This window comes from Kickxella alabastrina, assembly GCF_025024165.1.
Source record: "Kickxella alabastrina strain RSA 675 chromosome Unknown BX661scaffold_11, whole genome shotgun sequence".
In the NCBI taxonomy this organism is placed as follows: Eukaryota; Fungi; Kickxellomycota; class Kickxellomycetes; order Kickxellales; family Kickxellaceae; genus Kickxella; species Kickxella alabastrina.
This window is the reverse complement of record NW_026251482.1, coordinates 574,813-598,105: the sequence shown is the minus strand read 5'-3', so window position 1 is coordinate 598,105 and position 23,293 is coordinate 574,813. Positions and strand designations below refer to the sequence as shown.

Here is a 23,293-nt window from a genome sequence, read left to right as displayed (position 1 = left end):
CATACAATCGGTTTTCACTTGTGTCACGCGGAATGAAAAGCAAAGTGGCAGAGGCTGTAGGCGGCAGCCTGGCCAACGTCGTAGGCGGAGTGTACAATTTGGTCAGCTATGTCAACCCACTAAGCAGCGGAAGCAGCACCGGTGGTGCTGTTCCCAGGGCGGTGACGCCGGCAGAGTCAGAAGACTGCAGGAGCAACTGCAGGAGCAACAGCACACGATCGAATCTGCTGCCAATCAATGATATCGGCGAAGGCAAGGGCCCAACTATGCTGGGGTCGGCAGGCACCTCTGTGGCGGCGGATTTGGACGAGCACAGCTTGGCAGACGCCAATGCCGATAATCCGGAGAACAATCGGCCGCCGACGCCCACCAAGGGCAACGGCATCGCCCGCATGCTGCGGTTTCAATCACCAGCAACAGACTCGATGACGCCGCCCAAAGAAGACAGCCCGCAGCAGCAGCTGAAGCAAAGCGACCCTGTTTTGCTCAACGTCCAGCAGCGCACCGGGCATCAATTCAAGCCAGGCGCTGAGGAGCGGCGGCGGTACATGAAGCGCATGGGCAAGGCGCCGCAGCTCGAGTCCTCAGACGACGACGACGCTGGCGACGAGCCGGATGCTGACGACACGTACTCACGCGTGGCGGACTCGCAGCGCCAGTCCTCCAAGGCGCACGGTATTGATGCGTGGCGGTTCATTACGCCGCGCACAAAACGCGTCAAGCGACGCGCGCTCTGGCGACTGTTCCTGGCGCAGGAAATTGCGCCGACAGTCTACGATGAAGTGTCCGTGGGCAGCAGCCCGGCGCTGTCGCCGGTTGCCGACACAGAGAGCCTGCGCAGGCGCATGCTCAGCGCCCAGCAGCAGCAGCAGGGCGCATTGCGACCGACGCAGAGCTCCGCCGGGATGAGGGCTGCGACGGCGTCGGCGGCTCCATCGATTGCGCCCAGTGTTGAGTCGCAGGGGGCGGGCGCGCGCAGCGGGCGCAGTGCCGTGTGGGCGATGGAGTTCAGCGTGTGCGGCCGCTACTTGGCGGCTGGCGGCCAGGACGGCGTTGTGCGCGTCTGGCGGCTGCTGGCGTTTGCGCGCGACCAGGCCAAGCGCGATGCGCAGCAGCAGCAGCCTCCCGCCATGCTGCGAATGCGCACGGCCGGCTGCCATCTGAGCACCGGCTCGGTCGACGGCGGCGCCGCTGGCGAGTCGCTCCTGGCGTTTGCCAACTCAGCGCCGGTCGGCCGCGCCAAGCACCTGCGGTCGTTCTCGGTTGGCGGCCAGGTGCTGTCGCCGTGCCAGCCGTGCCAGCCGCCGGCGGCGGCAGAGGCGGCGGCGGTGGCAGCACCGGAGAACCGCGATTTGCATCCGATGCACGCGTACGAGCTGCTGGAGGCAGTGCCGTTCCGGTCATACGCCGGGCACAGCGCCGACGTTCTGTCGCTGTCGTGGTCCAAGAACGGGTTTCTGCTGTCGGCGTCGGCAGATCGCACCGTGCGGCTATGGCACCCGCACCGGCCAGAGTGCCTGTGCACATTCCGGCACCGCGACATTGTGACGTCCGTGGCCTTCAGCCCGCACGACGACCGGCTGTTTGTGTCGGGGTCGCTGGACTGCCGGCTGCGCCTATGGGACATTCCAGCGCGCGGCGTGCGCCACTGGACTGGGCTGCCGGACGGCCAGATGGTCACTGCCGTGGCGTTTGTCGGCGCGCAGGGCGACCGTGTCGTGGCCGGCACATACCGCGGTATGTGCGTGTTCTACGCCACCGACGGACTGACGGTGCTCGGCCGCATGCACGCGCGGTCATCGCGCGGCCGCAATGCGCAGGGCAGCAAGATCACGGGCTTTGCTACAGCCTCTGCCGCTGACTCCGCCGCCGCCGACCGGCTGCTGGTGTCTAGCAACGACTCGCGGCTGCGCATGTTTCTGCCCGGCGAGCGCTCGCTGGAGCGCAAGTACAAGGGCTTGGCCAATGCCAGCAGCCAGGCATTTGCGCGGCTGTCGTCGGACGCCCGCTATATTGTGTCGGGCTCAGAGGACCATAACGTGTACGTGTGGGCGGCGGCCCAAGACAACGCCGCCACGGTTGCCACGCACCCGGCGCTCGACCACATTCGCCGCGCAGGCGGCCCGCTTTTGCGTGCTGCCACAGCCGATGGCGACAAGTCGCTGCTGGGCGGCATCTTCCGTCGCCGCAGCCGCCGCGCCTCCAGCATATCGCAGCGAGCAGTCGCCGCCGCTGCCGCTGCCAGCGCCAGTGCCAGTGCCAGTGCCGCCGCCCAGTCTCAGCAGCAGCAGGACGAAGGCTCTAATCCGAAGGAGTGGGAGAGCCTGGATGGGCGTGTTGAAGACAAGTCTATCTATGAGTACTTTGCGGCGCACGACAGCCCCGTGTCGCAGGCGTTGTTTGCCCCATTGGCCACGCTGCAGTACCTGGCGGACCACGAGGATCCGATCCTGTCGCGCCCCAAGCTGCGCCGCACAGCCGAGTCCGGCGACGTCGAAAACCTGTGCGCGCCTGGCTCGGACGGCTCCTTCCTCGGCAACCCCAACGCTGCTGCTGCTGCTGCTGTGGGCGGCAGTGGCGGTCGGACGGTCGAGGACATGACTGCGATTATTGTGTCGGCGGACACCAGCGGCAACATTCGCGTGTTTCGCAAGGACATAAACGTGTGCACTACTGAGGCATTGCCAGGCGCACCGGAAACATCTGCAGTAGAGGACGTTGCCATTGCTTTGGCCACCGAAGATGCTGATGACTCTGGCGCTAGCACGCTAGAAACCTCAATGGAGCGGCGCCCGCAGTCATCGGCGTCACACTCGGCGATGAGCAGTACTGCTGGCGGGGTGCCGCGCGCCTTGGATCGCAACTCTTCGCCATCGTTCTGGAATAGACTGAGCCGCAAGGTCACTCAGAGACGCTTGAGCTCATTGAGCGGCCGGAATCATTCGTTTTCAATGTTGTCGGTTCCATCGGCGCCTGTACCAGCGCTGCCAGGGTTGCGTGCGGGTGATGCGGATTGTCAGTATTGCGGCCACCATAAGCTGATTGAGTTTGCTGTCACTGCTTCGCACCAATCCGACGCCAGAATTAATCCGCTGCTTGTGTGCGAAAGCTGTAAGCGCGTGAAGAACATGCCAGATCCGATAAACATGAATTGAACAACCCAATAGAAAAGCTATCTGAGAATCTCTCTCTCCTTTTGGAAAATACGCTGGTGTAAGTATATTTTTGGAATTTCCAGACATCTATAGCAAAATTCCAGATTATTAAACGGGGGATTTTCAAAAATTGTTTCACGCAAAAAGGCATCGTCAGAGTTGGCTGAAGCCGAGTCCACAGCGACGCCCAAGACTCTGCTCAAGCCAAAGCCCAAGCGTATGCGCAAGAATCCATCTGCCCCTGCTTCTTCTCTTCAAAAGAAGCAGCGAACTGAATGATATCATCAACCATAATGGTCTATTACCACTAGTTTTTAAACACCATCGGGAAGGATGTCGATTTGCAAAATATTTGTAGCCTCACTCTTATCTTCTAGTGTATAACGCTTTGATGGAAATCAGTACACGCATAAAAACAAACAAGTTTGTTGTTCTTGTCAAGTGAAACAAAAAAACATCTTTTTTCCGCACCAATTCAAACTATTTTTTACATTACTCTTTCACATCATTCTCATTTGCTTTAAATTCCAACTCTTTCTTTTTAATTTTTAATTTTCAATTTTAAATATTTAATTTCACATTTTTCTTCTAAATTCACATGGAGAAGGCTGTTTTCAAGGCCACCCGCAAAGATGCTGTGCATCCCAAACAAAAGCACGTCGACACTCTCATTCAGATGACCCTCTCCGGGGCCTCCATGGAAGAGCTCCTAATGCTCATTCAGGATCGTTTTTCAGAAGCCAATTGGGTGGTAAGCACGCGCCTCCCTCTTTTTTTATAGTTTAGTTCGGAGTTTTAAGTTCAAGAATTCCTTCAATCTTTAATCGCATTTTGTATTAATTCCTACACATATATATTGTTTTTGTTGGATAGATATCGTTCAAGGCGCTGATTCTGGTCCACGTTTTGATGCATGAGGGCAACGGGCCGATGCTCTACGACTACCTCATCCACCGGCCAAACGCCCTCGACATGACGCGGTTCCGCGACCGTAACGGCACCAAGGGCGTGTCTGAATTCGAGCAGAGCAAAAACGTCCGCACGTACGCGTCATACCTCAACGACAAAGTGCTAGCGTACAAGGCGATCCGCATCGACCACGTAACGCAAAAAAGCCCCGCCGGATCCCAGATCTACCTTAAGCAACCAACGGACATCAAGTTCATGCTTCTGGAAGTATCCACGGTGCAAAAGCAGCTTCATTCGGTGTTGAAGAACCGATTTGATTCCGACACGTTGGATAACGAGACAACATTTTCTGCATTTCGGTATTGCCTGCGTGATATGTTGAAGCTTTTCCAGGTGATGAATTTGGGCGTAATGAAGATGCTCAAGGTTTATTTTGAGATGCGGTTGGAGGATATGCGGCGGGCGTTGGATTTGTATAAGCGGTTTGTGAAGCTGACTGATCGGACGGATGAGTATTTGAAGATTGCGAGGCAGTTTGAGGCTATTTTTGGCTTTTCTATTCCCAACCTTACCCATGCGCCCTTGTCTCTGTCAAAGGCCTTGGAGGACTTTTTGGAGATGCCGGAGGAGGAGCGCGCGAGCACTGTGCGGGATATGCGGGCTGCTGCGAAAAACAAGCCCCAGCAGCAACAGCAGCAGGATGTGGCCACTTCTGCTTCTGGTCTTGGGGCGGGGAAGAGGCCGGTGGAGGTGGCCTTGGGAACGACCAAGGCTAAGCCGGATTATGGCTTGAAACTCAAGCCGGAGCTTGTGTCTGGCAGCAATGGCAGTGGTTCCCAAGCGAAGGGCATGAAAAGCCCGGTTTTGCAGTCTGGCAGCAACAATACTGCAGCTGCCCGGTCGCCTGGGCCAGCACGGCCCACTGCTGCTGCTAGTTCGACTGCTGTGGCAGCAGCGGCAAAGCCCGTGGAGATTGACTTTATTGACTTTTTCTCGAGTATTGATGATGAGACTGTGACTACGCAAGTACCGCAACAGCAACAGCAACAGTTTCAACCGTTCCAACAGCAGCAGCAGGAGCAGCAGCAGCCTCAGCAGCAGTTTCAACCGTTCCAGCAGCAGCAGCTTGAGCAGCAACCGGGTGCCGATTTCGATACCATGTTTAATGCTCTTAGTAATCCGTTTGCTGCCCCTTCTGCGGGTAATGCAGCTTTTGGCTCATCTGTGGCTTTTGGATCGCTCGGTCAGCAACCTATTCAGCAGAGGGACCTGTCCAGCACTCCATTTGGTGTATATCAGTCCACGTCATCTATTGGCTTTTCGTCTTCGAATGTGGCTGTTAATCAGTTTTCGGGATTATCTGCGGGACATCAGGATAGCGGCTATTCTGGCAACAATGTAGTGCCAGCAGTGCCGGCGGCTGGTGTGTCTGTTAATAATCCATTCAGACAGTCGATGTACCCCACTCAGCAGCAGCAACAGCAACCACAATCGCAACAGCAAGATTTTGGCTTGGTTAATCGGATGGCGCAGATGGATATCCAGCAGTCGTATAATCCGTTTACGCAGCGGCAGACTATGTATTTGGACTCTACGGGAACGACCCCTTTTGGTCAGCAGCAGCAGTTGCAAATGCATCAGCCGCAGCCGCAGCCCCAGACGCAGCCCCAGACGCAGCCCCAGCCCCAGACGCAGCCCCAGCAGCAATTGCAGCAGACACAGTTGCAGCAGCTTCAGCAGTTTGGCAGCGGAGGTGGTGGTGGTATTGCGAACATAACTTCGCCGTTTGCGGGTGTGAATGCAAATAGTATTCAGACCGGAAATAATGCGGGTCAGTTTTTGGCATCGCCATTTGGAACTAGCCAGCCCCAGCAACAACAATTGCAGCAGCATCAGCAGACCAGTGTGCACGCTCTGCAGAACACTCTCAATAATGGCAACTTTGCCGACTTTAATTTCTTCCAGTGATCTCCAACTAGACAATAATACTGTTTTTTAATTTTTAATTTTTAATTTGTTTGTAAACTACACAATCAAACTCCCATTGTTGTGCGCGATTGTTTACGTTTTTTTATATTTGCACATGAAAACGCGATCATTATTTCCATATATTCATTGGTATTTTTCTCTCCTCGCTTTCTTGTTTTCTTTTTCCGCAATATTCATTATTAAAAATTTCTTACATTTTCCTTTTCTCTCTCTTTCTCTTTCCATTTTTTTATTTTTATTTTTATTTTTATTTTCTTCAATTTAATCATGTCTCTTGCAGCAGGCGCCAACGCGCTGCAAACCACAGCGGCCAACACCCTGATGAGCAAGAACCCGCTCCTACAATTACTCTGCACCGGCGCCGTTCTCACCAGCGAAATCACCTACGCCATTCTCAGCAAATTTGACCCCTCCGTACCCTCCGCACTCAGTCGCATCGACCGTCTAATCATGGATTCCAAGCACCAATCCAAGAAAAACAAGCAACAGAATGAGCAAAAAATTGCAATAATCACCGGAGCCAACTCTGGAATCGGCTACGAGACAGCCAAGGCACTGGGGAGGGCCGGGTACCACGTAATAATGGCATGCCGTAACCTTGAGTATGCGGCGGAGGCGAAGGCCAGGTTAATCAGACAGACGGGGCTGGAGGATAGTCGGTTTGAGATCATGCAGGTGGACCTGGCGTCATTGAGTTCCGTGCAGGGTTTTGTCAAAGAGTTTAAGAGGCGCAAGGTGGCGTTAGATATCCTGGTGTGTAATGCTGGGGTTATGGCGTGTCCGCTTGGGTATACCCAGGATCAAGTGGAGATGCAGTTTGGGACCAACCACCTGGGTCATTTTGCGCTCACTACAGGGGTGCTTGACCAACTGAAGGATGCTTCGGATGGCGCTCGGGTTGTTATTGTTTCCTCGATGGGCTCCTTTATGACTGCCGAAATCTCATACGAATCCATTGAGCAACCGGCGCAGTATAGCCGCACGGTAAACTATGGGATATCGAAACTGGCAAATATGACTTTTGCCGCGACCTTGGCGCGCAAGCTTGAAGGGTCTGGGGTTTCGGTTAATTCGCTGCATCCAGGTACGGTGGTCACCCCGCTGTATCGGCATGTGAGTGGGACGGTTGGGGTTATGAAAATGATGGAGTCTGCGGTTATGCTTGATGAGGTTGCTGGGGCGGTTACGTCGGTTATGCTGGCCCTGGGGGATGGTGTTGGCAGTGGAAAGTTTTATAATAGGGGGCTAATTATGGAGATGCATCCGAGGGCGAGGGATGTGCGCGAGCAGGATAAGCTTTGGGAGTACTCGGAGAAGTTGGTTGCCGAAAAATCCACAAAAAGATAATTTAATAATTTAATAAATGCTAGTGGTTCCGTTTTTATTTTTGGCTTTATCTATTTTTAGTTATTTTATTTTACAATAAACGAATTTCTTTTTGAGATTTTGAATGGAGTACTCGAAAAATCATAAGGTATTTCTTTGGTTTTATACGAAAGTATTCTGCAGACAATTTTTTGCACATATTTTTATATTAAACTGCCTCCTCGCAAAACATAGGAGTAAAAGTTTTCCAAAACATTTGACGATACAAAACATTTAAATGGTGATTTTTTTCCTCTTATTTTCTCAACTTTCATCTTTTCATCTCAAATATTATTGTTTTTATTAAATAGCTCTTTTATAATCATGTTTTATCTACTGAATTCAGTTATTCCTAATCGCCGTAAATTATCAGCGACTTCTAATGATGTGTCAATCACAATAATAGGCTATATTTTAGGAAAAGTCCATTCTCCATGCGTCTTAATAACATCCAGGAATACTACCATCTTGTCTTTAAAGAAAATATTCGTGTATTATCATAATGAGCTTGATGCAGACAAGGATCTTAATATTGACGTTACTGCAAACAAGATATCGATTGCAAACAAGCATTTCTCCATCCATAAACCAAAAATCGGTACCAAATTTGGTTCTCTTTGCGACAACATTAATATAGATCAGCTAAGTAAAAATAAAAATGAACTGACGCTTTATATTATGATTCAACCATGTCCAGCGTACATTTTACACCCGCTTGTATATCCGGTGAACTTTCAGGACAAAATGAAGTTTGAGATACTTGTTTATTATATTATTATGGGGAAAACTGAAAAGAAATTTATAAGGGGCTGTACAAAGGACACTACACTGGAGGAGCTGATTAAAGGTGTAAAAATAACTAAACAAATAAATGTATATTTTTCAGTGGTCAAGCCTATGGTGACAGGATTCACTTATTACAACAAAAAATGTAAATTGGGATCAATCATGCACGAAGGTATTGGTAATTTTATTTATGTTTTATTTTCTTTTGAGACAAAAACTGAATGGGCACAGAAATAGTATGTTGATAAATACATTTATTAATTAGTTAATTAATTATTGTCTGCTACATTTGGAGCCTTTAAGCAAAATAATAAAATATATTTATGTAGGATGTACTGGATTCACAAAATCCAAACACATTTTTTAACCAGCATATGTGGGCTAAATCCATACATCTGCTGGTGAGGAGATGTTGATATTAGTTTCTTTAGCTTTATTTATACCTTTATTACCTATTAATAAATTATAATAAAATACATGATCCAAAAAGATCAAAGTAACCAGTATTTACAAATAATTTATAAAACTACGTTCGACAAACATTCAGTAGCAATTACCAAGGTTATAAGCAGCTAGTGGAATTATAACTCGTACATATGACTCAGCACAGAGGCAGTACTGTTATTCATTCTGTCAGATCATTTGCACATTTGTGCATACATGATATTTGGAAAATATATAGTTTCATTATTTTTGTAGTGTGCCAATGACTGCCAACAATTTAACAACCAGAGGGATAAGTGCAGCACTTGCATCAAACCACAGCTTTTGAAGGCCCACATTTATGGTACATTATTCAAGCGGCAGCGATACAGTTGTGGTTTTTGCCTTAAGCAGTAAAGCCAGGACTGGAAAATATCAAGGTATTATTATAGTCAACGCGGTGCTCAGAACCCGCAGAACTATGGCTGATAGAATAGCCGCAACAGGACCAGTATGGTGTTCAGCACCAGCACCATCTTTTTAGCGCCATAGTTTTTGACCAAGTCAGTTATTATTGGTTGATGGCGATCAACTGATTAACCAGTCTTGGCTGTTTAGCCACACAAACAATGTCACACAGTGACCAGAGCAATATGCTCTCTTCTCTTCACCTCACACAGTGCATAGCACTTGTTATTAAATATACTTTATAGCATTATACTTTATCTACACGTTCATAGAATGTTCCCTATATTCCAACAATGTCATAATTGCCCTCTTTAAATTTTATGTCAAAAATACAATTTCTCCCGCGCTTAAAAAAGTGACTGCCCCCATCCATTTAACGCTTTAATTTGCGAACCCTATTGCAAATTTAATTAGATCACGTGGAGTTGGGAGAGAAAAATAGAGATACATTGTGCCAAATATAAAACAAGTAAAAAACATAAAGTTAGTGATTAAAACTGACTGCTCATTGCGCCACCTTGCCTATCATGGGCTCTATTGCAAACCTGGCTACATGTCCCTATAACAAAAACTATTCTAAGGGTGGCAAGGTTGGGAATTCTCCAGACCCGGGTCTAATTGCCTGGCGGTGGAAGTGTTCGCCAGGCTGTTAGTAGAATTTTTAAATCTGAGGACTCAATCTGCCAGCTAGAGTGTCAACCATGGCCAGATAGGTAGTGTGCATATCTGCCGTCCTCATTTTTGTTTGTCCGTGGCCACTTTGGCAGGCCGTCATTTTCATCTTGTCGCAGATTTGGTATTCGGGATTGTTCGTTGAGATTGGAGTTCTCATCAACAATCGGTGTTTTTCAGGCGTCAAGGAGCCCCTCATTTCCTGTTCAATCTGTAGGTCGCACTGTTTCTTGTACCAGTCGTGCTGTTTGTCTATAATCTTGTTTACAGACACTGATGCTTGTTTTGCGCGATTCCCTTGGATTTTGTCATTTACAAATACATTTAAAATTAGGTTAGACCCAAAAAGATTATTCAGCATAAATATTAATGTAAATGGAGTTGACTGGTAACAAAAAAGCACACGCTACTTTATTTTATCATATAATAATTTTTCTAACATTAGCTTTGCGACGGCTGTTGACATAATATGAGCTTGAAAGCGACTCTGAGTCGACATTAAAAATCTTGTGTTGATAAAACCGGTACTCGCCGTCCTTTACTTTCTTGAATTCGTTTTCCGTCTCTTTGTTCATGTAACACCACACTACAGCTTTAGGTGCAACCGTTGTGCCCTTCTGTTTAACAAGCGCGCAGGTCATATCTGTGGCATTTTTATTAATGAGAGCAGCAACCTTGTTTATAAATTTATTGTCCAAAACATTAAAAGTGGTTGAAGTGAGTTGCACAAATGTTATTCCACATAGGTACAAATAAGCAAGGCGCGGTTCTTCAAGTGTAGGCATGTTTAATGTATATAGTTACTACAATAATATAAATATTAATTTACTTGAAAACAATAATAGAAGCAGAAAAGCTTGGAGATGGAAAAAACGCAATTGTATTTTATTATTCGCCCAATTATTTCCCCAAAAATTGGTTTTTTGTCAAAACATAAATTTGAAGGCAAGCGTTGATGTATAAAATCATGTGTATGCCATTGTACAAAGCAAAAACAAACCTGACATTAAACAATTATTGAGGGGATATTTACATTCATAGATGAATATTTATTATACAAACGTACAAAACAGTTTACAAGATCTCGTACCTCCACATATCGTCGATATTATGTCCTCTGATAACCCGGTACGCAGGGAAGTGGTGGTCGTCCGTACGAATGGTAAGGACCTTTTCTTCACTATTGAGCATAATCGTGCGAATCTTAACATCTCGGCCAGGAATGGTGCCACTCAAAAATGCTTTGTTGTTGGCTACAGCTTGGTTGAAATTCTCTAGGTTAGGGTCCTTGAGCCTTTGAATGACGCAAACAACATCGTCGAGTGTCTGTATAGGCGTGCCATCAATTTCCGTAACGTAATACCTGCTGGTTTCTACCTTTGAGTCCATAGGCGAACCCGCAGTTTCGCAAAAGACAAACACTTGTGATGGAACGTGTCTGGAAATTTGTTGTGCAGCCAACCATGGCTCTTGCATACATATTCCAGCCCAATCCACTACTTGGTAAGTGCCAACCTTTGGTAGTTGTATGGTTGGGACTTCCAATGTAAGCTCCTTTAAATCGCGCATTATTGTTAATTCGGCCGATTCACAGTTGATCAAGCAAGCAATTTCATTTATATGATCAACCTTGCGCCCGTTGAGCTTGAGAATAACATCGCCATCCTCAAGTGAGACCTTGGCCAAAACATTGTTTTTCAAAATCCTTCTTACCGCAATTACCGAAGTGCTTTCCTGAGAGCGGCTTGTTGCAGTCTGCTGAATGTGCTCATCACTTACACCCAGTGCCTTGGCATCCACCAGCGAGCGCAGTTCAAACTCGGCGTTGAGAATGCTAATCTTATCAAAATCGCGTGGCACACGGGCCACAAGGGTTGCCAAGGTGCGCTTAATGAGCTCAATGTCCAGCCCGACAAACACGTATGGGTCATCAGACCCATCGCATTCGGGAATATTTACCCACATGCCGCACACCACGCCTCTGGCATTGCAAATTATTCCCAGTGAGCTTGTATCAGCACATGGTCTGGGAGACAGGTTGAACATTTCAATGTTGGAGTATGTTTGAATTGGGCAGCAGTTGCACGCATTTGTTTTCAGCAAGGTGCGGCTAGAAACTGTTGTCGGAGTGACCTCCGTGATGCCTTCACATGTTTGGGAAATGATAACTGCCGCAGCTCCTAGATCAAGCCTGCCAGTACCTTCGCTATAGCCCAAGCGAATAGTGGAAATTTTGGTACCCTTGGAAAATGCCTCTAGCTGTGTCGGATTGTACTTGAGGAATGAAATTGGGTACAGCGGATGTGAGTATACTTGTATCGCTGGGATTTCGGTTTTTCCTTCAAATGTGACGCTTATGTTGCTTGTGGAGTTTGCCATCAGGCTTCTGCTACAAATAATAATGCCGTGTGCCTTGTTGACAACAAGCCCACTTCCAGAAGCACTAATTGTAGTAGATCCATCGGCAGGAGTGAGATTTTGAATCCTAATGTTCACGATGTTGTTGTACACCTTTTTCGTCGATTTGATGTGCATACTGTCGTTCCTGTGCTGTTTTCTGACCAAGACATTTGGCATTTGATTGGCCAAATTCGAATCCAAAGATTTATCAGGACAGACGACACTCGAGATAGCACTGCATAGTTGCTGTTTACCGAATGCAGTTTTTTCGGCCAGACCCTTCAGAACCGCTGTCCGAACAGCACCAAGCTTGTCTTTAAGCAGTTGGCAATTTTTGCTGGGACTCAGAGACAAAGCGGCAGCTTCGCCCAAGTCGTTGGGCTTGACATCGGAAGAAAATGCCAAGTATGGCGCAAAAGACCAAAATCCAGTTGCTCTGCTGCGAGTAACCACTGTGTTTGGCGGGTGTACAACCGGATGCCTAACTTTAAACACTCTTTTATTGTGCAAACCGGATAGTTTGCGTGTCTTGATGACAAATGGTTTACTGATCGGAATATTTTGCAAGACATCCATGAGTGCTTGCAAGTTGGGAGTATCGACACCATTCACAGACACAATGACAGAGTGGCCAGAATCCATGCAGTCAAGAAAGAAACCCAGCGAGTCATCAATAATAAACACGCCCGTGATAGGCAGTGAGTTGCAGATGGATAGCTGGAAAGACATATCCTGCAGAGAAGCGCCGCCGATATTGAGAATTTTAGACGGCGTAATTTCGAAAAGATCCTGTACGGTAATCGAGACTGTCTTGAATGCGCTGCCGCTAAACACTTTCAAACTCGCATTGTTGCCTACTTCAGCGTCTATAATTTCCTCCATTTCTACAAACCCAGGAATCGGCTTGCCGTTGATACTAATGAGAATATCACCAATTTGCAGCTGTCCATCAGCAGGGCCATTGGGAAGCAGCTTCTTGACAGCCAGGAGGCCGGTCGTGTTGTCGACTTGGACACCCTCATTAATAGCTTCATCGGGCTTTAAACCCAGCCTTTCAGCCTGCAAGTGGGTGATATGTGTGAACACTGTCTGGAGGGTTCCCCTTGGCGGGACCTCGCCGCGCTTAGCGTACTCCAGGGCATATACGGCACGATACAGAGGCAGGAAATAATTTGCTGAGGTATTTTTACTGCCACCTGCCATGATAGCCACGGCATGTCCCTCGATATTGACTACAGGTGACCCTGAGGAACCGCAATTTGATGTTGTTGGCGCTTGGATGTAAAAGGTGTTGTAGTCGCTGTATCTGTAGTCTCCGTAATAAGGCGCGTTGCGGTCAAGCTGAGAGAGCTCTCCTGGATGCACCGACATTTTCTCGCCGGCGCTGTTTCCGACCACACGAAACTCCATGCCGCTGTAGGCTTTTTCGGGCGACAAGGGTATAGCATTGGGCGTGAACGACTTTAATTCGGCAGGGTCGTAGCGGAAGATTGAAAAGTCGTGCATTGGGTCGTAGTAGAATGGTTGCAAAAATACTTCGACGTTGTTGAAAAATGTGGCCTTGTGGTACGACGGGCCAGGTCTCATCACATGGCGGTTGGAGATAATTAATCCCTTTTGGGCGTCAACGACAAAACCAGTGCCAAGGAAAACACCCAATGAATCCGTGTCAAAGGTCAAAGGACTGGTAGACTTAATAGCAACAACTGAATCTCGCAGCCGGTTTTGAATGTTGTTCCAGTTAAACTCGGGCTGCTCTTGTTTTTCAGCGATAGAATGGACGGACATGGCGATTGATGGATGGCGCTAAATAAAATATAAAAATGTATGTTTTGTTTGGAAAAGTCTGTGTGAATGAATGAATAAGTGAATGCGTTAATGCGTTAATGTGGTAATGAATGAGTATGCGGAAAATGCAAATGGATATGGAGAGTAAATAAAAGTAAAACCAAATACAAAAAAGTTTAACGCAGGCGCTGACCTTTTTATAGGTATTCATGGGGTAGAAAAATTTCTCACATTATTAAATTACTAAGAAAAAAGGTTGGCGCTTTATTTGACATTGCCAAGGGAAGCCAGAGCTAACAAATCTTGGAAAAGTCTTTTTTATAAAGATTTGTTGAAAGAACAATTTTTTGTTTTATACAAATGCAATCGGATTATTTTCCCTTTTTCTTTTACTTTTTTTAGCATTGCCTTGTGATTCAATTTTTTCATTGTCAATTAAAAATTAAAAAGAAATTGGCAGGCAACTCTGCTCATTTTATAAAAACGCATAGCTATACTTTTTATTTTGAAAGGATTTAAGGTAAGTTTCCTTGCCACCCGCCTTTTTTTAAAATTATTACTACTACAGCGCACAAAGAAAACTCCTCACCCATCACAACGCGCACTCGCACTACAATAAACGGGCACACCTTTTAGTTAAGCGTCAAAAAAGCCAATGGCCATGTTTTGTAATAAAAACACCCTGCACACATACACTTTCAAAAAAAAAGAATTTTAACAGCAATATTTTCACCAGTAGTACCATTTTGGTTTGTGGATGTTTTGAGAACGAGTTGTAAAAGGTAATACTATACATATAAAAGGGTATATATACTATGAGTGCTATATGCATCAAAGAGATAAGAGAACAATTATGTGATGTTATTTTATTTTGACACAGTAACTTGATACAATTACATTACAAACTCTGAAAAAATATTTTAAACAATTAACGGGGGAGGCATATGCAGGGTGTCGTTTGAGAGATCAAGACTGTTCCCGTGAATCTGTAGACAGAGTTTCCGGAGAGGCAGATCGAATGACGGCAGTAAGGCCGTTTGGTGATAGCGTTGTGTGTTGTACATGGCAGTGGTAGTGGAGTCGGCTGTTCAGGTGTTGAACGTCATAGAACCACGGGATCCCGGTGAGCTTTTATTTACATTTCCAAAGTGATGAAAGCTCTGTGGTGCCCAATACACATTTCAAGTCACTATCTTCCCTTTTCAAGAATCAAGATCGCCCTCATGGCCACTATACACATTTCTGTTATTGCTGGCTGACATCAAGGAACACCATGATGTTTACAGCGCTGCCCACACAGCGCTGCCCCCTTTTTCAGTTAAGTAATTTTTAAGACTTGAATATATCGATTTAGACCCACATTTTTATAGAGCACGACAAGCTCAAGCAATCATATGATTGATGATTTTGATGATATTATCATTTCAATCAGTGCAAATATAAGTTAAAAAGGGGAAATAACACCAAAATTGCGCGCAGCTATCGGGCACTAAGCAAAACATAAATAAAACATGAAATAAAGGCTGGGTATCAGTTGATTCGAACCAGCTAATACATCAATCAGTTTGATCATTATTTAAGTATGTGGACAAAAAGACCAAAGAAAAAATAAGCTTGTGGAACAACAGAATCAGTCTCAAAGTAACGCTACCCATTTATTTTATTTTGTTCTATATAACTAAAATTTAAAATTTAAAATACACCAATAAGAGTATTTCAGATAATTTTTTATTTATTCCGTTTCGTCGAGCTCACCGGATCTGACAGGAGCGTAAGGTGGAATGAGTTCGGGATGACGATGAAAGTAGTTATGAAGACCAAATACGCCCTCGTGTCTTTTTCTCGTGAACAATTTCTTTGCTGGTATCGTGGTATCCACCGGTGCATTCACAGGCAATACAAGAGCGGCAGTGGTTGTGGTGGTGCTGATAGAAGCGGCAGCGATTAATACGCTTGCGAGTGTGAGCAGAGTGAACTTCATTATTGTAACGCAATAAATAGTACAAAAAATATATATATATAGTGGAAAAAATTAACGAGAGTGAAGAAGTGGAAAACTAAATTAAGTAACAAGTTGCTTATTTGCTTTTTTTTCTTGCTTTCACACGGAAAAACGGTTTGCGAGTCTCCTCCCCCCTATTTTTTTCCACTTCCCCCAATACTTTTTTCTCCTTTAAATCTTTCGTGGATCTTCTTATCTGTTCGAGTGAGCAAAAAAATATAACTGCTTTTGTATTTGGACCAATCGTTATCATATAAAATTCGAACAGTAATACAAACGGAAAGTTCCACAGTCCAAGAAGTAATAAGAAAATGAATGATCCGGATAATAAAATTCAAATGGAATATCCGAAAAAAATTATATAAAATAAAAAAGTACTATTTAATCATAAATATAATTATATCACGTATACTTTTTTCTTTCGTTTTTTTATTCTTAACTAACTAACTAATTAACTAACTAACAACAGCCGAAATAAACTCTACAATCGGCTTCACAAACCAAATTCTCGGAGGCACACCGGTCAAAAACCCCAAATGGCCACCATGCGGCACCAGTGCCAAAGCAATATTCGGATTCCTCCTAAACTTCTCCACAGGTATCCCCTGCGGAGGCGTGATCCGATCATCCAAAGAATTAATAGCCAAAAAGGGCACATCAATATTATCGACGAAATTCGCACTACTGCTGCGCACATAGTATTCCTCCAGATCCCTATACCCGCGGATTTTCACCATAAACTCCTCCTCGAGCTCCCACAGTCTCTTAGCATTCCGGATCCGCTCCTGGTCCAATCCCAATGCGGGATTCAAACATAAATGGCCAGCGCGCTTGATCGCCCGCATTAGCGCACCCATGACTGCCGGTTGGAAAACATAGTTATTCAGCATATTGTTCTCATTCAGAGCCGCACCGGATATTGCAATGTCAAAGGGACAGCAGATAGTGACAGCGCAGCTTAGCACACAGCTGGTTCCTTCTTCGCCGATATATTTGGTCAAGATATTCGCACCCATCGAGAACCCAATGGCAATCAGCTTGCTGCAAGGGTGACGCTCGCGCACATGCGCGACAGTTGTGCGGAAGTCCTCCGTAAACCCAGAATCATATGGGGTGGCCGAAGTAATCGGCGTTCTTGCGGTACCACGGTGATTCACAACAACAACGCGAAAGTGCAATAAGGACAGAGCCAGGGCCTTAACAACGACGCGAATATGGTATTCGTGCGAGGATCCGCCAACCCCAGACATAATCATAACTATCGGCTGATTACCAGGCTCCTGGCAAGAATCAATCCCCGGATACCAATCCAAAGACACCGTAGCCGCATCTTCCATCACTAAAAGCTCCCTCTCATATTTTATATCGCTGCTTTGATCGCGTTGCCGGATCCGCAAGGTAGCGTAGATGGTTTGCAGCAGCCCCGTGCTGAGATAAGGTGTTGGGATCATGTATGCTTGTTGCGCGTCCGTCAGCGATGGGCATTTGCGATGTAGGATATCGTGGAGCGTCACGACGCCTTCCTTGTCAGTTTGTCGGAGTATAATGGAGGTCTTGGAGTCGCTAGTTATTACGGTGATCCGACATTGGTCAATGTACTGCTTGTACCTGAGATAACCTGCGATGCTGAGAGCTGCTGCTGCTGCTGCTGAGGCAATGCTGAGTGAGGATGTGGCTGTGTTGAGAAGATCAAACATGGTAAAATAAATAATGATTGAAAAATAATAAAATGAAATAATGAAAATGAAATAAAAAAAATTATGTGCAAAATGTGTGATCAAAAAAATCTGTTCACAAATAAATAAATGAAAAAATATAAAAGATAGCGCGAGCAAAGAAATGAAAGAAAGATTGGAAAGTAAATCTCGATTTATAAAAAAAATAAAAATGAAAAAGGGAATGAAAAAAGGGAAAGTGTATTGCTAGAGCATTTAGGAATGCTATTAATAAAGAAAATCATTGAGTAGAGTGTGGGCATTAAAAAGGGGGGGAAGATGGCTATTTTCTTTTATTTTATTTTCCTTTTATTGAATTTCTTTCGTTTATTATGCAAGGTTAATAAAAAAGAGGGAGGAAAAAAGGACATAAGCCATGCGTTTACAAAGTCATATCCCCTCCATTCAATTAAATTAAAACAACAGCATAATAAACTGATAATGTAATGTAATGATATTGGTATTGGTAGGGTGGAGAAAGGGAGAGGAGGGGAAATGAGAGGAGAGGAGGGGAGAGTTGGTTGACATTTTCTTGATATTTAGGGATTATTATTTCTTATGAAATTTGTCTTGACTTGGCATACTTCCGCCTCCCCTCCCCTAAATAACTGTTAATGTACATCATGCGTGTGGGGGGGGGAAACATGTTTTATAAGAGAAACTGCACACATGGCAATCAGAATCTTTCTCCATCTTTTTTTCTATTGTTCATCTCCACATATGGTTCAAGAAGAGATAAAAGAAAGTATGTTTTTTTTTAATTTTTATATGTGCAATAACTCATCCGAATTTGGAAGAGATCAAATCAAGGGGGTGATGGTATCAGTGTAAGCCAACAGACAGAAAAGGAATTAATGATATCTTTTTTCTTCTTTTTCCAAATTCTCAAAAAATTCAAATTCCATTTTTTTCCTCCCCCTTCAAATTAACCAAACTTTATAATCCATAATAAAAAATGAGCAGCAGTTTCGGGAGCAATTTTACAAGCATGGACTTGTCGGGCTCAAAGAAGGAGGAAGTCAAGCAACAGGTTAAGCGGGAACTGGCAATGGCCAATGCGCAGGAGCTCGTTAACAACGTCAACAAGAACTGCTTCAAACTCTGCCTGACCAACCCCAGCACCAGTCTGTCATCCATAGACGAGGGTTGCTTGTCTCGGTGTATGGACAAGTATTTGGGCAGCTGGGATATTGTCTCCAGAGCCTATGTTGCACGGGTTCAGCAAGAGAACAAGTAGAAAATAAAAATAAAATATTTTTGGGGGTATGAATAAATACGATTATCTATATGTTGGGTTTTCATTTTGGTTATGCCATGGTGGCGTGTTGTTCGATCGGCCCCTTTTTAATGGGTTTCTTGTCGTTGACAAAGTCGCTGTAGATGGCAGCAAAGCGCTCGCGGTCCTGGTCGGCTAGCGAAGACTGCGTGGATGCCAGCGCAGCATCAAAGTGCGCAGCAGTGACAACAGGCACCCCCAGCGAGGACTGCGGCGACTGCGACGGCTGCGCTGCAGTGGCGGTGACAGCATCCGCATCAGGGGCAGTGGCAGTGGCATCAGTCGTCAGCATCAGCAGGCGGCGCACACGCTCAGCCACTAGCGCGCGCTCCACAGGCGTCAGCGTATTTTCACCCCCGGCCCCAATAAGCGCAAACTCAGCCAAAACACCACTCTCGTAGCTGTCTCGAGCCTGGCTGCTCGCCAGATCGACCCGCTCATGCACAGCCTCCAAAAAAGCGTTGTACACCAGCGCCTGCAAGTCAGCGCCCGTAAAGCGCTCAGTGCGCCCAGCCAAAGTGACCCAATCAACAGCGGCACCGACGGTGATCTTGGCAGCATGGCGCTCAAGAATGGCCGCGCGGTCCTGGGCGCCCGGCATCGCGCACAGAAAGGCCTTATCCAGGCGGCCGGGCCGCAGCAGCGCCGGGTCAATGAGGTCTGGGCGGCTCGTGGCAGCCAACACGTAGACTCCATGCAGCCCCTCTGCGCCGTCCATTTCGGTCAGAAACTGGTTGACCACACGGTCGGTCACCCCGGTATTGTCGTGCCCACGCCGCGGCGCAATCGCGTCAAACTCGTCGAAAAACAGCACACACGGCGCGGCCGCCGCAGCGCGTGCAAACAGGTCGCGCACAGCCTGCTCCGACGAGCCGATGTACTTTGACAGCAGCTCGGGGCCCTTGACGCCAATGAAATTCAGCCCGCACTCGCGTGCCACGGCCGACGCGAGCATGGTTTTGCCGCAGCCCGGAAAGCCGTATAGGAGGATGCCCGACCGCAGCCGCAGCGGGCTGGAGGCGAACACTGCTGCGTACCGCGTCGGCAGCTCCAGCGTCTCGCGCAGCTGCCGACGCGTGTCCGCCAGCCCGCCGATGTCCGCCCACCGCGTCGTCGACGTCTGCGTCTGCACGCCGCGCATGGCCCGCGGCTTGAACCCTGCCAGCGCCCGCTGCAGATCAGATGCTGTGACGCGCACGTCATCGCCGCTGCCGTTGGCCAGAACGCGCATCGTCGCCTCGTGCGCCGCGCGCGCATACACGGCCGCCAGGTCGCCAGGCAGAAAGCCCTCGGAGGCGTACGCGGCGGCGCCAAACGCGGCGGCAGGCGGCGTCGCACTGCGGCGGGCAATCTTGTCCAAAATGCGCTCGCGCGCCGCACGGTCCGGCGCCGGCAGCTCCAGCGCGTCGCGCAGCACGCCGCACGCGAACAGCCGCGCGTGCACCTGCGCGCGGCCACCAGTCGCCGTTGCCACAACCGCGACGTGTCCTGCGCCCGCCAGCAGCAGCTCCATGGTGTCGGCCAGCACGTGCACCCGTCGGGCATTCGACGCACTCCCATTCTGCTCATCGGCTGCTGCCGGCAGAAGCGCGTCGAGGTCGTCGAGTACAAGCAGAGATGGCGCGTTGGCGCGTGCAGTGGCGATTGCCTGGCGGAGCGCGTCGCGTGCGCTGCTGGTGCGCGGGTCCAGCGCCAGCGCCGCGCAGTCGATGCGCCGGCTGTGCACCAGCCGGCTGCGCTGCCCGTGCGCCGCCATGTGCGCCAGCGCCGCCGCCGCGCTGCTTTTGCCGCTGCCGCGCCGCCCACTGATGAGCAGCCCGCCGCCATGGCCGAGAAGCGCACCCTCGACGCTCTGCCACGCCAGCGCGAGAAAGTCGCCCAGCCCTGGCAGCTCACTTTGGTCCAGTTGATCTGGTTGGTCCGGTTGGTCCGGTTGACCCGGTTGGTTCAATCCGTCCTTTTGGCCCTTTGGCCACCCGCCGACCGTGATCACGACCTGCGCCAGTGTCTCGCGGGTGACGCGCAGCGGCGTCTCCCGACACTCGCTGGGCTCCACGGCTTCGCCAGCGGCGCAAAACGACCGCAGCCTTGCGCCCGCAGCAACGCAGAACCCAACGCCAAAGACGGCCTGCGACCCGGCGCCGCCCGGAAGCAGCGCTTCACGCACGTCCTCGCAGCCAAGAACAGCCTCCCCAAAGCACTCGAAGTGCAGTGCCAGCGGCGGATCCACCATGGACTTCACCACTGCGCCTACGCGCACAACCTCGCCGACAGCAAACCCCATGTGCGCCAGCGTCGCAGTCTGCGCCAGGAGCACGCCCGGCTGCACGCGCGCGTCAATGGCCACGGCGGCCAGCCACGGTGCCAGCCACATAGCGTCATCGGCCGCGCTGGCACCCGCACGCATGCAGCCATGGCCGATGCGTGCTGAGCACAGCTGCGCTACGGCGGATGACGGATGCACAAATACGACACTAGGCAGCACATCATCGGCACCAGAGCCGGCCACGCGCAAGCAGCTCACCGCGGCTGTGTTCCGGCCCTCCTCCGCTGATGGCGCTGGCTGTTGCTGGCGCCGCACCATTGGCGCCACGGCCACTTCCGAGTCGTTGTCTAGCAGCGCCACAGCCGCCTGCGGTACCATCCCGCGGGGTACCAGCCGCACGTGCGTCGATGCATTCAGCCAGAACACCAGCGGCTGGCCCACCGCCACCACACGCGCTTGCCGCAGCAGCCCATCCTCAACAGCCCCGGCGTTGAGCTCCAGAATTTCCCAATCATCCACCCCACCGACTTCGACCTCCGCCGCTGTACATACGCCGATATCCGACACAAACTCCACCCCAACCACTGTGCCCTCGGTCAGCCCCAGAAGCTGCCCGTGGGTGCTGTCGATCTCCAGTAGGTTTTCATGCAGAACGCCGCTGTGGTCACGTACCTGTCTATTCTGTGTTTGCGGGTTGCCTGACCATGCCACGTAGGCGCTTTTGGATGCGTCGGGCCCCCAGTCAGCCGGAATACGAGGACACCACCGCCCCGCTTGCTCGACTGCGTCGAAAGCGCAAATGCCCACCGCTCTGGCAAATTCACAAGGCAGTTATGCAAGTTTTAAATGCAACCACCAAAGTTTGCGACATTTGTTAATTGTGAAATTTGAAGGAAAAAAGGAGGAAATAAATAAATTACAGTGTAAAAAAATAGAATAAAAAAGAAGAAAATTAAGAGAAAGAAGCAGAATTGGTGATGACGATGAAGGCTATAAAAATCCATGTTTTCACATGGCATTTAGTCTCAACGCACCTCTGTCTCTTAATTTTTCACGCGCCAGACTCTTTCACGGTCGATGCGCATACGGTGAGTTGTATGCGCTGCGCAAAGCGTTGATGCCAGCCGACGACGGAAACGATGGAAACGGCGTTGAATCATCCGAACCGCTGGAGCCACGTGCCAGAAGACTGCGCGCCGCCGGAGACAACAGCCCTGCGCGACCATAATTGCCATTATTTCCAGCCCGCTGCTCCCCTCTCTTTTCCTTCTCCCTTTTTCTCTTACCATACTGTACCTGTTGACAACTGGTGTTGTATCTACATCGGCAACGCTGGACTCTGTGTCGCCCCAGTCCTGGTGCTCTGCCGCCCCCTCGTCCCCGCAACCTGGCCCAACCGGAACCGCGTATTCCGATGCACAATTCGACCCCTCGCGCGATACTCTTCTGCCCGCACCACCCCTTTATCTCTGTTGGATGGTCCAACAGCTATTATCTCTGGCTTTTGACGTACATTCAACGTTTTGTGTGTTTGAATGATCAAGAAGTTTCTGAAACTTGTGCGTGTCGAGCTAATGTGCTCGTGCAGAAAATCGTCTAGACCCTGGGCTGGCGCTGATTCCATGGGGGCCGGTGGGGGATTAGAAGAGTGGTACCCAATGTTGTTAGTTCGTTTTGCGATTTGAGATGGTCGAGGGAAGGAAAAAAATCTCGCTTGACTATTTCTGATATTTGGTGTTTGTACTCGTCGTTCGGAAGTACTGTGTGCTGTGCTTCCATTGTGTGTATGATTAAGAAATATATAGCTGATGAAAGATGGTTATTGATGTTTATTTAATACAAATAATATTATAATATTACTTTTACCCTATTTTTCTACTTTGTGCTAAAAAAAAAAGTTCTATGGGCTTGGGCTCGTGATACTATGAGTGTCATCACTGTACATAAATATCTTGACAGTTTGCTATTTTTTTTATTTGATAACTCATTGGCTGCCTTTTCAACGCAGACTTTGGAGGAATGGTTATATCGACAGTAATAGGTGTTTTAACTTGGCCCTATTAGGGCCATATATTAGCT

The 23,293-nt window shown here is 48.4% G+C and overlaps 11 protein-coding genes across 11 annotated transcripts; 5 read left to right on the top strand and 6 right to left on the bottom strand.

Moving 5' to 3' along the window:
* Positions 1 to 1,361: 1,361 nt before the first annotated feature.
* Positions 1,362 to 1,940, top strand: BX661DRAFT_143267 (WD40-repeat-containing domain protein; the record flags this gene model as incomplete). The annotated part of the gene is made up of 1 exon (XM_051532995.1): positions 1,362 to 1,940. A coding segment is annotated over one exon (579 nt), but the record flags the coding sequence as incomplete, so codon positions are not given.
* A 1,384-nt stretch (positions 1,941 to 3,324) lies between these two features.
* On the top strand, positions 3,325 to 6,120 carry BX661DRAFT_224652 (ANTH domain-containing protein). The gene is made up of 2 exons (XM_051538912.1): positions 3,325 to 3,906; positions 4,029 to 6,120. Exons 1-2 carry the CDS (start codon positions 3,754 to 3,756, stop codon positions 6,030 to 6,032), a joined length of 2,157 nt encoding a protein of 718 aa, XP_051391784.1. The 5' UTR covers positions 3,325 to 3,753; the 3' UTR covers positions 6,033 to 6,120.
* An 88-nt stretch (positions 6,121 to 6,208) lies between these two features.
* Positions 6,209 to 7,504, top strand: BX661DRAFT_182744 (uncharacterized protein). The gene is given in 3 exon segments (XM_051536055.1): positions 6,209 to 6,277; positions 6,292 to 6,467; positions 6,528 to 7,504. The coding sequence occupies 2 exon segments, from the start codon at positions 6,321 to 6,323 to the stop codon at positions 7,398 to 7,400; spliced, it is 1,020 nt and encodes a 339-aa protein (XP_051391783.1). The 5' UTR covers positions 6,209 to 6,277; positions 6,292 to 6,320; the 3' UTR covers positions 7,401 to 7,504.
* Positions 7,505 to 7,636: 132 nt separating this feature from the next.
* BX661DRAFT_182743 (uncharacterized protein) lies at positions 7,637 to 8,678 on the top strand. Its single transcript, XM_051536054.1, has one exon. It carries the CDS (start codon positions 7,743 to 7,745, stop codon positions 8,439 to 8,441), a length of 699 nt encoding a protein of 232 aa, XP_051391782.1. The 5' UTR covers positions 7,637 to 7,742; the 3' UTR covers positions 8,442 to 8,678.
* Positions 8,679 to 9,708: 1,030 nt separating this feature from the next.
* On the bottom strand, positions 9,709 to 10,249 carry BX661DRAFT_19009 (uncharacterized protein). Its single transcript, XM_051537626.1, has one exon. It carries the CDS (start codon positions 10,126 to 10,128, stop codon positions 9,757 to 9,759), a length of 372 nt encoding a protein of 123 aa, XP_051391781.1. The 5' UTR covers positions 10,129 to 10,249; the 3' UTR covers positions 9,709 to 9,756.
* A 592-nt stretch (positions 10,250 to 10,841) lies between these two features.
* On the bottom strand, positions 10,842 to 14,093 carry BX661DRAFT_163082 (uncharacterized protein; the record flags this gene model as incomplete). Its single annotated transcript, XM_051533323.1, has 2 exons — positions 12,520 to 14,093; positions 10,842 to 12,312 (listed from the first exon to the last, which is right to left on the bottom strand). Exons 1-2 carry the CDS (start codon positions 13,953 to 13,955, stop codon positions 10,842 to 10,844), a joined length of 2,907 nt encoding a protein of 968 aa, XP_051391780.1. The 5' UTR covers positions 13,956 to 14,093.
* Positions 14,094 to 14,529: 436 nt separating this feature from the next.
* BX661DRAFT_182740 (uncharacterized protein) lies at positions 14,530 to 14,811 on the bottom strand. The gene has a single exon (XM_051536053.1). The coding sequence runs from the start codon at positions 14,785 to 14,787 to the stop codon at positions 14,599 to 14,601; it is 189 nt and encodes a 62-aa protein (XP_051391779.1). The 5' UTR covers positions 14,788 to 14,811; the 3' UTR covers positions 14,530 to 14,598.
* Positions 14,812 to 15,591: 780 nt separating this feature from the next.
* BX661DRAFT_182739 (uncharacterized protein) lies at positions 15,592 to 16,042 on the bottom strand. Its single transcript, XM_051536052.1, has one exon. The coding sequence runs from the start codon at positions 15,934 to 15,936 to the stop codon at positions 15,688 to 15,690; it is 249 nt and encodes an 82-aa protein (XP_051391778.1). The 5' UTR covers positions 15,937 to 16,042; the 3' UTR covers positions 15,592 to 15,687.
* Positions 16,043 to 16,412: 370 nt separating this feature from the next.
* On the bottom strand, positions 16,413 to 17,654 carry BX661DRAFT_182738 (Alpha/Beta hydrolase protein; the record flags this gene model as incomplete). Its single annotated transcript, XM_051536051.1, has 1 exon — positions 16,413 to 17,654. The coding sequence occupies one exon, from the start codon at positions 17,652 to 17,654 to the stop codon at positions 16,413 to 16,415; it is 1,242 nt and encodes a 413-aa protein (XP_051391777.1).
* A 742-nt stretch (positions 17,655 to 18,396) lies between these two features.
* Positions 18,397 to 18,934, top strand: BX661DRAFT_182735 (Tim10/DDP family zinc finger-domain-containing protein). The gene has a single exon (XM_051536050.1). The coding sequence runs from the start codon at positions 18,628 to 18,630 to the stop codon at positions 18,907 to 18,909; it is 282 nt and encodes a 93-aa protein (XP_051391776.1). The 5' UTR covers positions 18,397 to 18,627; the 3' UTR covers positions 18,910 to 18,934.
* Positions 18,935 to 22,191: 3,257 nt separating this feature from the next.
* Positions 22,192 to 23,099, bottom strand: BX661DRAFT_182733 (uncharacterized protein). The gene is made up of 5 exons (XM_051536049.1): positions 22,817 to 23,099; positions 22,724 to 22,793; positions 22,643 to 22,702; positions 22,511 to 22,601; positions 22,192 to 22,487 (listed from the first exon to the last, which is right to left on the bottom strand). Exons 1-5 carry the CDS (start codon positions 22,991 to 22,993, stop codon positions 22,283 to 22,285), a joined length of 603 nt encoding a protein of 200 aa, XP_051391775.1. The 5' UTR covers positions 22,994 to 23,099; the 3' UTR covers positions 22,192 to 22,282.
* Positions 23,100 to 23,293: the final 194 nt, after the last annotated feature.

Coding starts and splice junctions, on each gene's coding strand:
- BX661DRAFT_182740 (XM_051536053.1), bottom strand. CDS start 14,787: ATGCATATAGCACTCATAGTATATATACCCTTTTATATGTATAGTATT.
- BX661DRAFT_182733 (XM_051536049.1), bottom strand. CDS start 22,993: ATGGAAGCACAGCACACAGTACTTCCGAACGACGAGTACAAACACCAA. Junction 22,602..22,642: donor AGAAGAGTATCGCGCGAGGG/GTCGAATTGTGC, acceptor CGGTTGGGCCAG/GTTGCGGGGACGAGGGGGCG.
- BX661DRAFT_182743 (XM_051536054.1), top strand. CDS start 7,743: ATGTTTTATCTACTGAATTCAGTTATTCCTAATCGCCGTAAATTATCA.
- BX661DRAFT_224652 (XM_051538912.1), top strand. CDS start 3,754: ATGGAGAAGGCTGTTTTCAAGGCCACCCGCAAAGATGCTGTGCATCCC. Junction 3,907..4,028: donor TTTCAGAAGCCAATTGGGTG/GTAAGCACGCGC, acceptor TTTGTTGGATAG/ATATCGTTCAAGGCGCTGAT.
- BX661DRAFT_182744 (XM_051536055.1), top strand. CDS start 6,321: ATGTCTCTTGCAGCAGGCGCCAACGCGCTGCAAACCACAGCGGCCAAC. Junction 6,468..6,527: donor TCAGCAAATTTGACCCCTCC/GTACCCTCCGCA, acceptor CACCAATCCAAG/AAAAACAAGCAACAGAATGA.
- BX661DRAFT_19009 (XM_051537626.1), bottom strand. CDS start 10,128: ATGCTGAATAATCTTTTTGGGTCTAACCTAATTTTAAATGTATTTGTA.
- BX661DRAFT_182735 (XM_051536050.1), top strand. CDS start 18,628: ATGAGCAGCAGTTTCGGGAGCAATTTTACAAGCATGGACTTGTCGGGC.
- BX661DRAFT_182739 (XM_051536052.1), bottom strand. CDS start 15,936: ATGAAGTTCACTCTGCTCACACTCGCAAGCGTATTAATCGCTGCCGCT.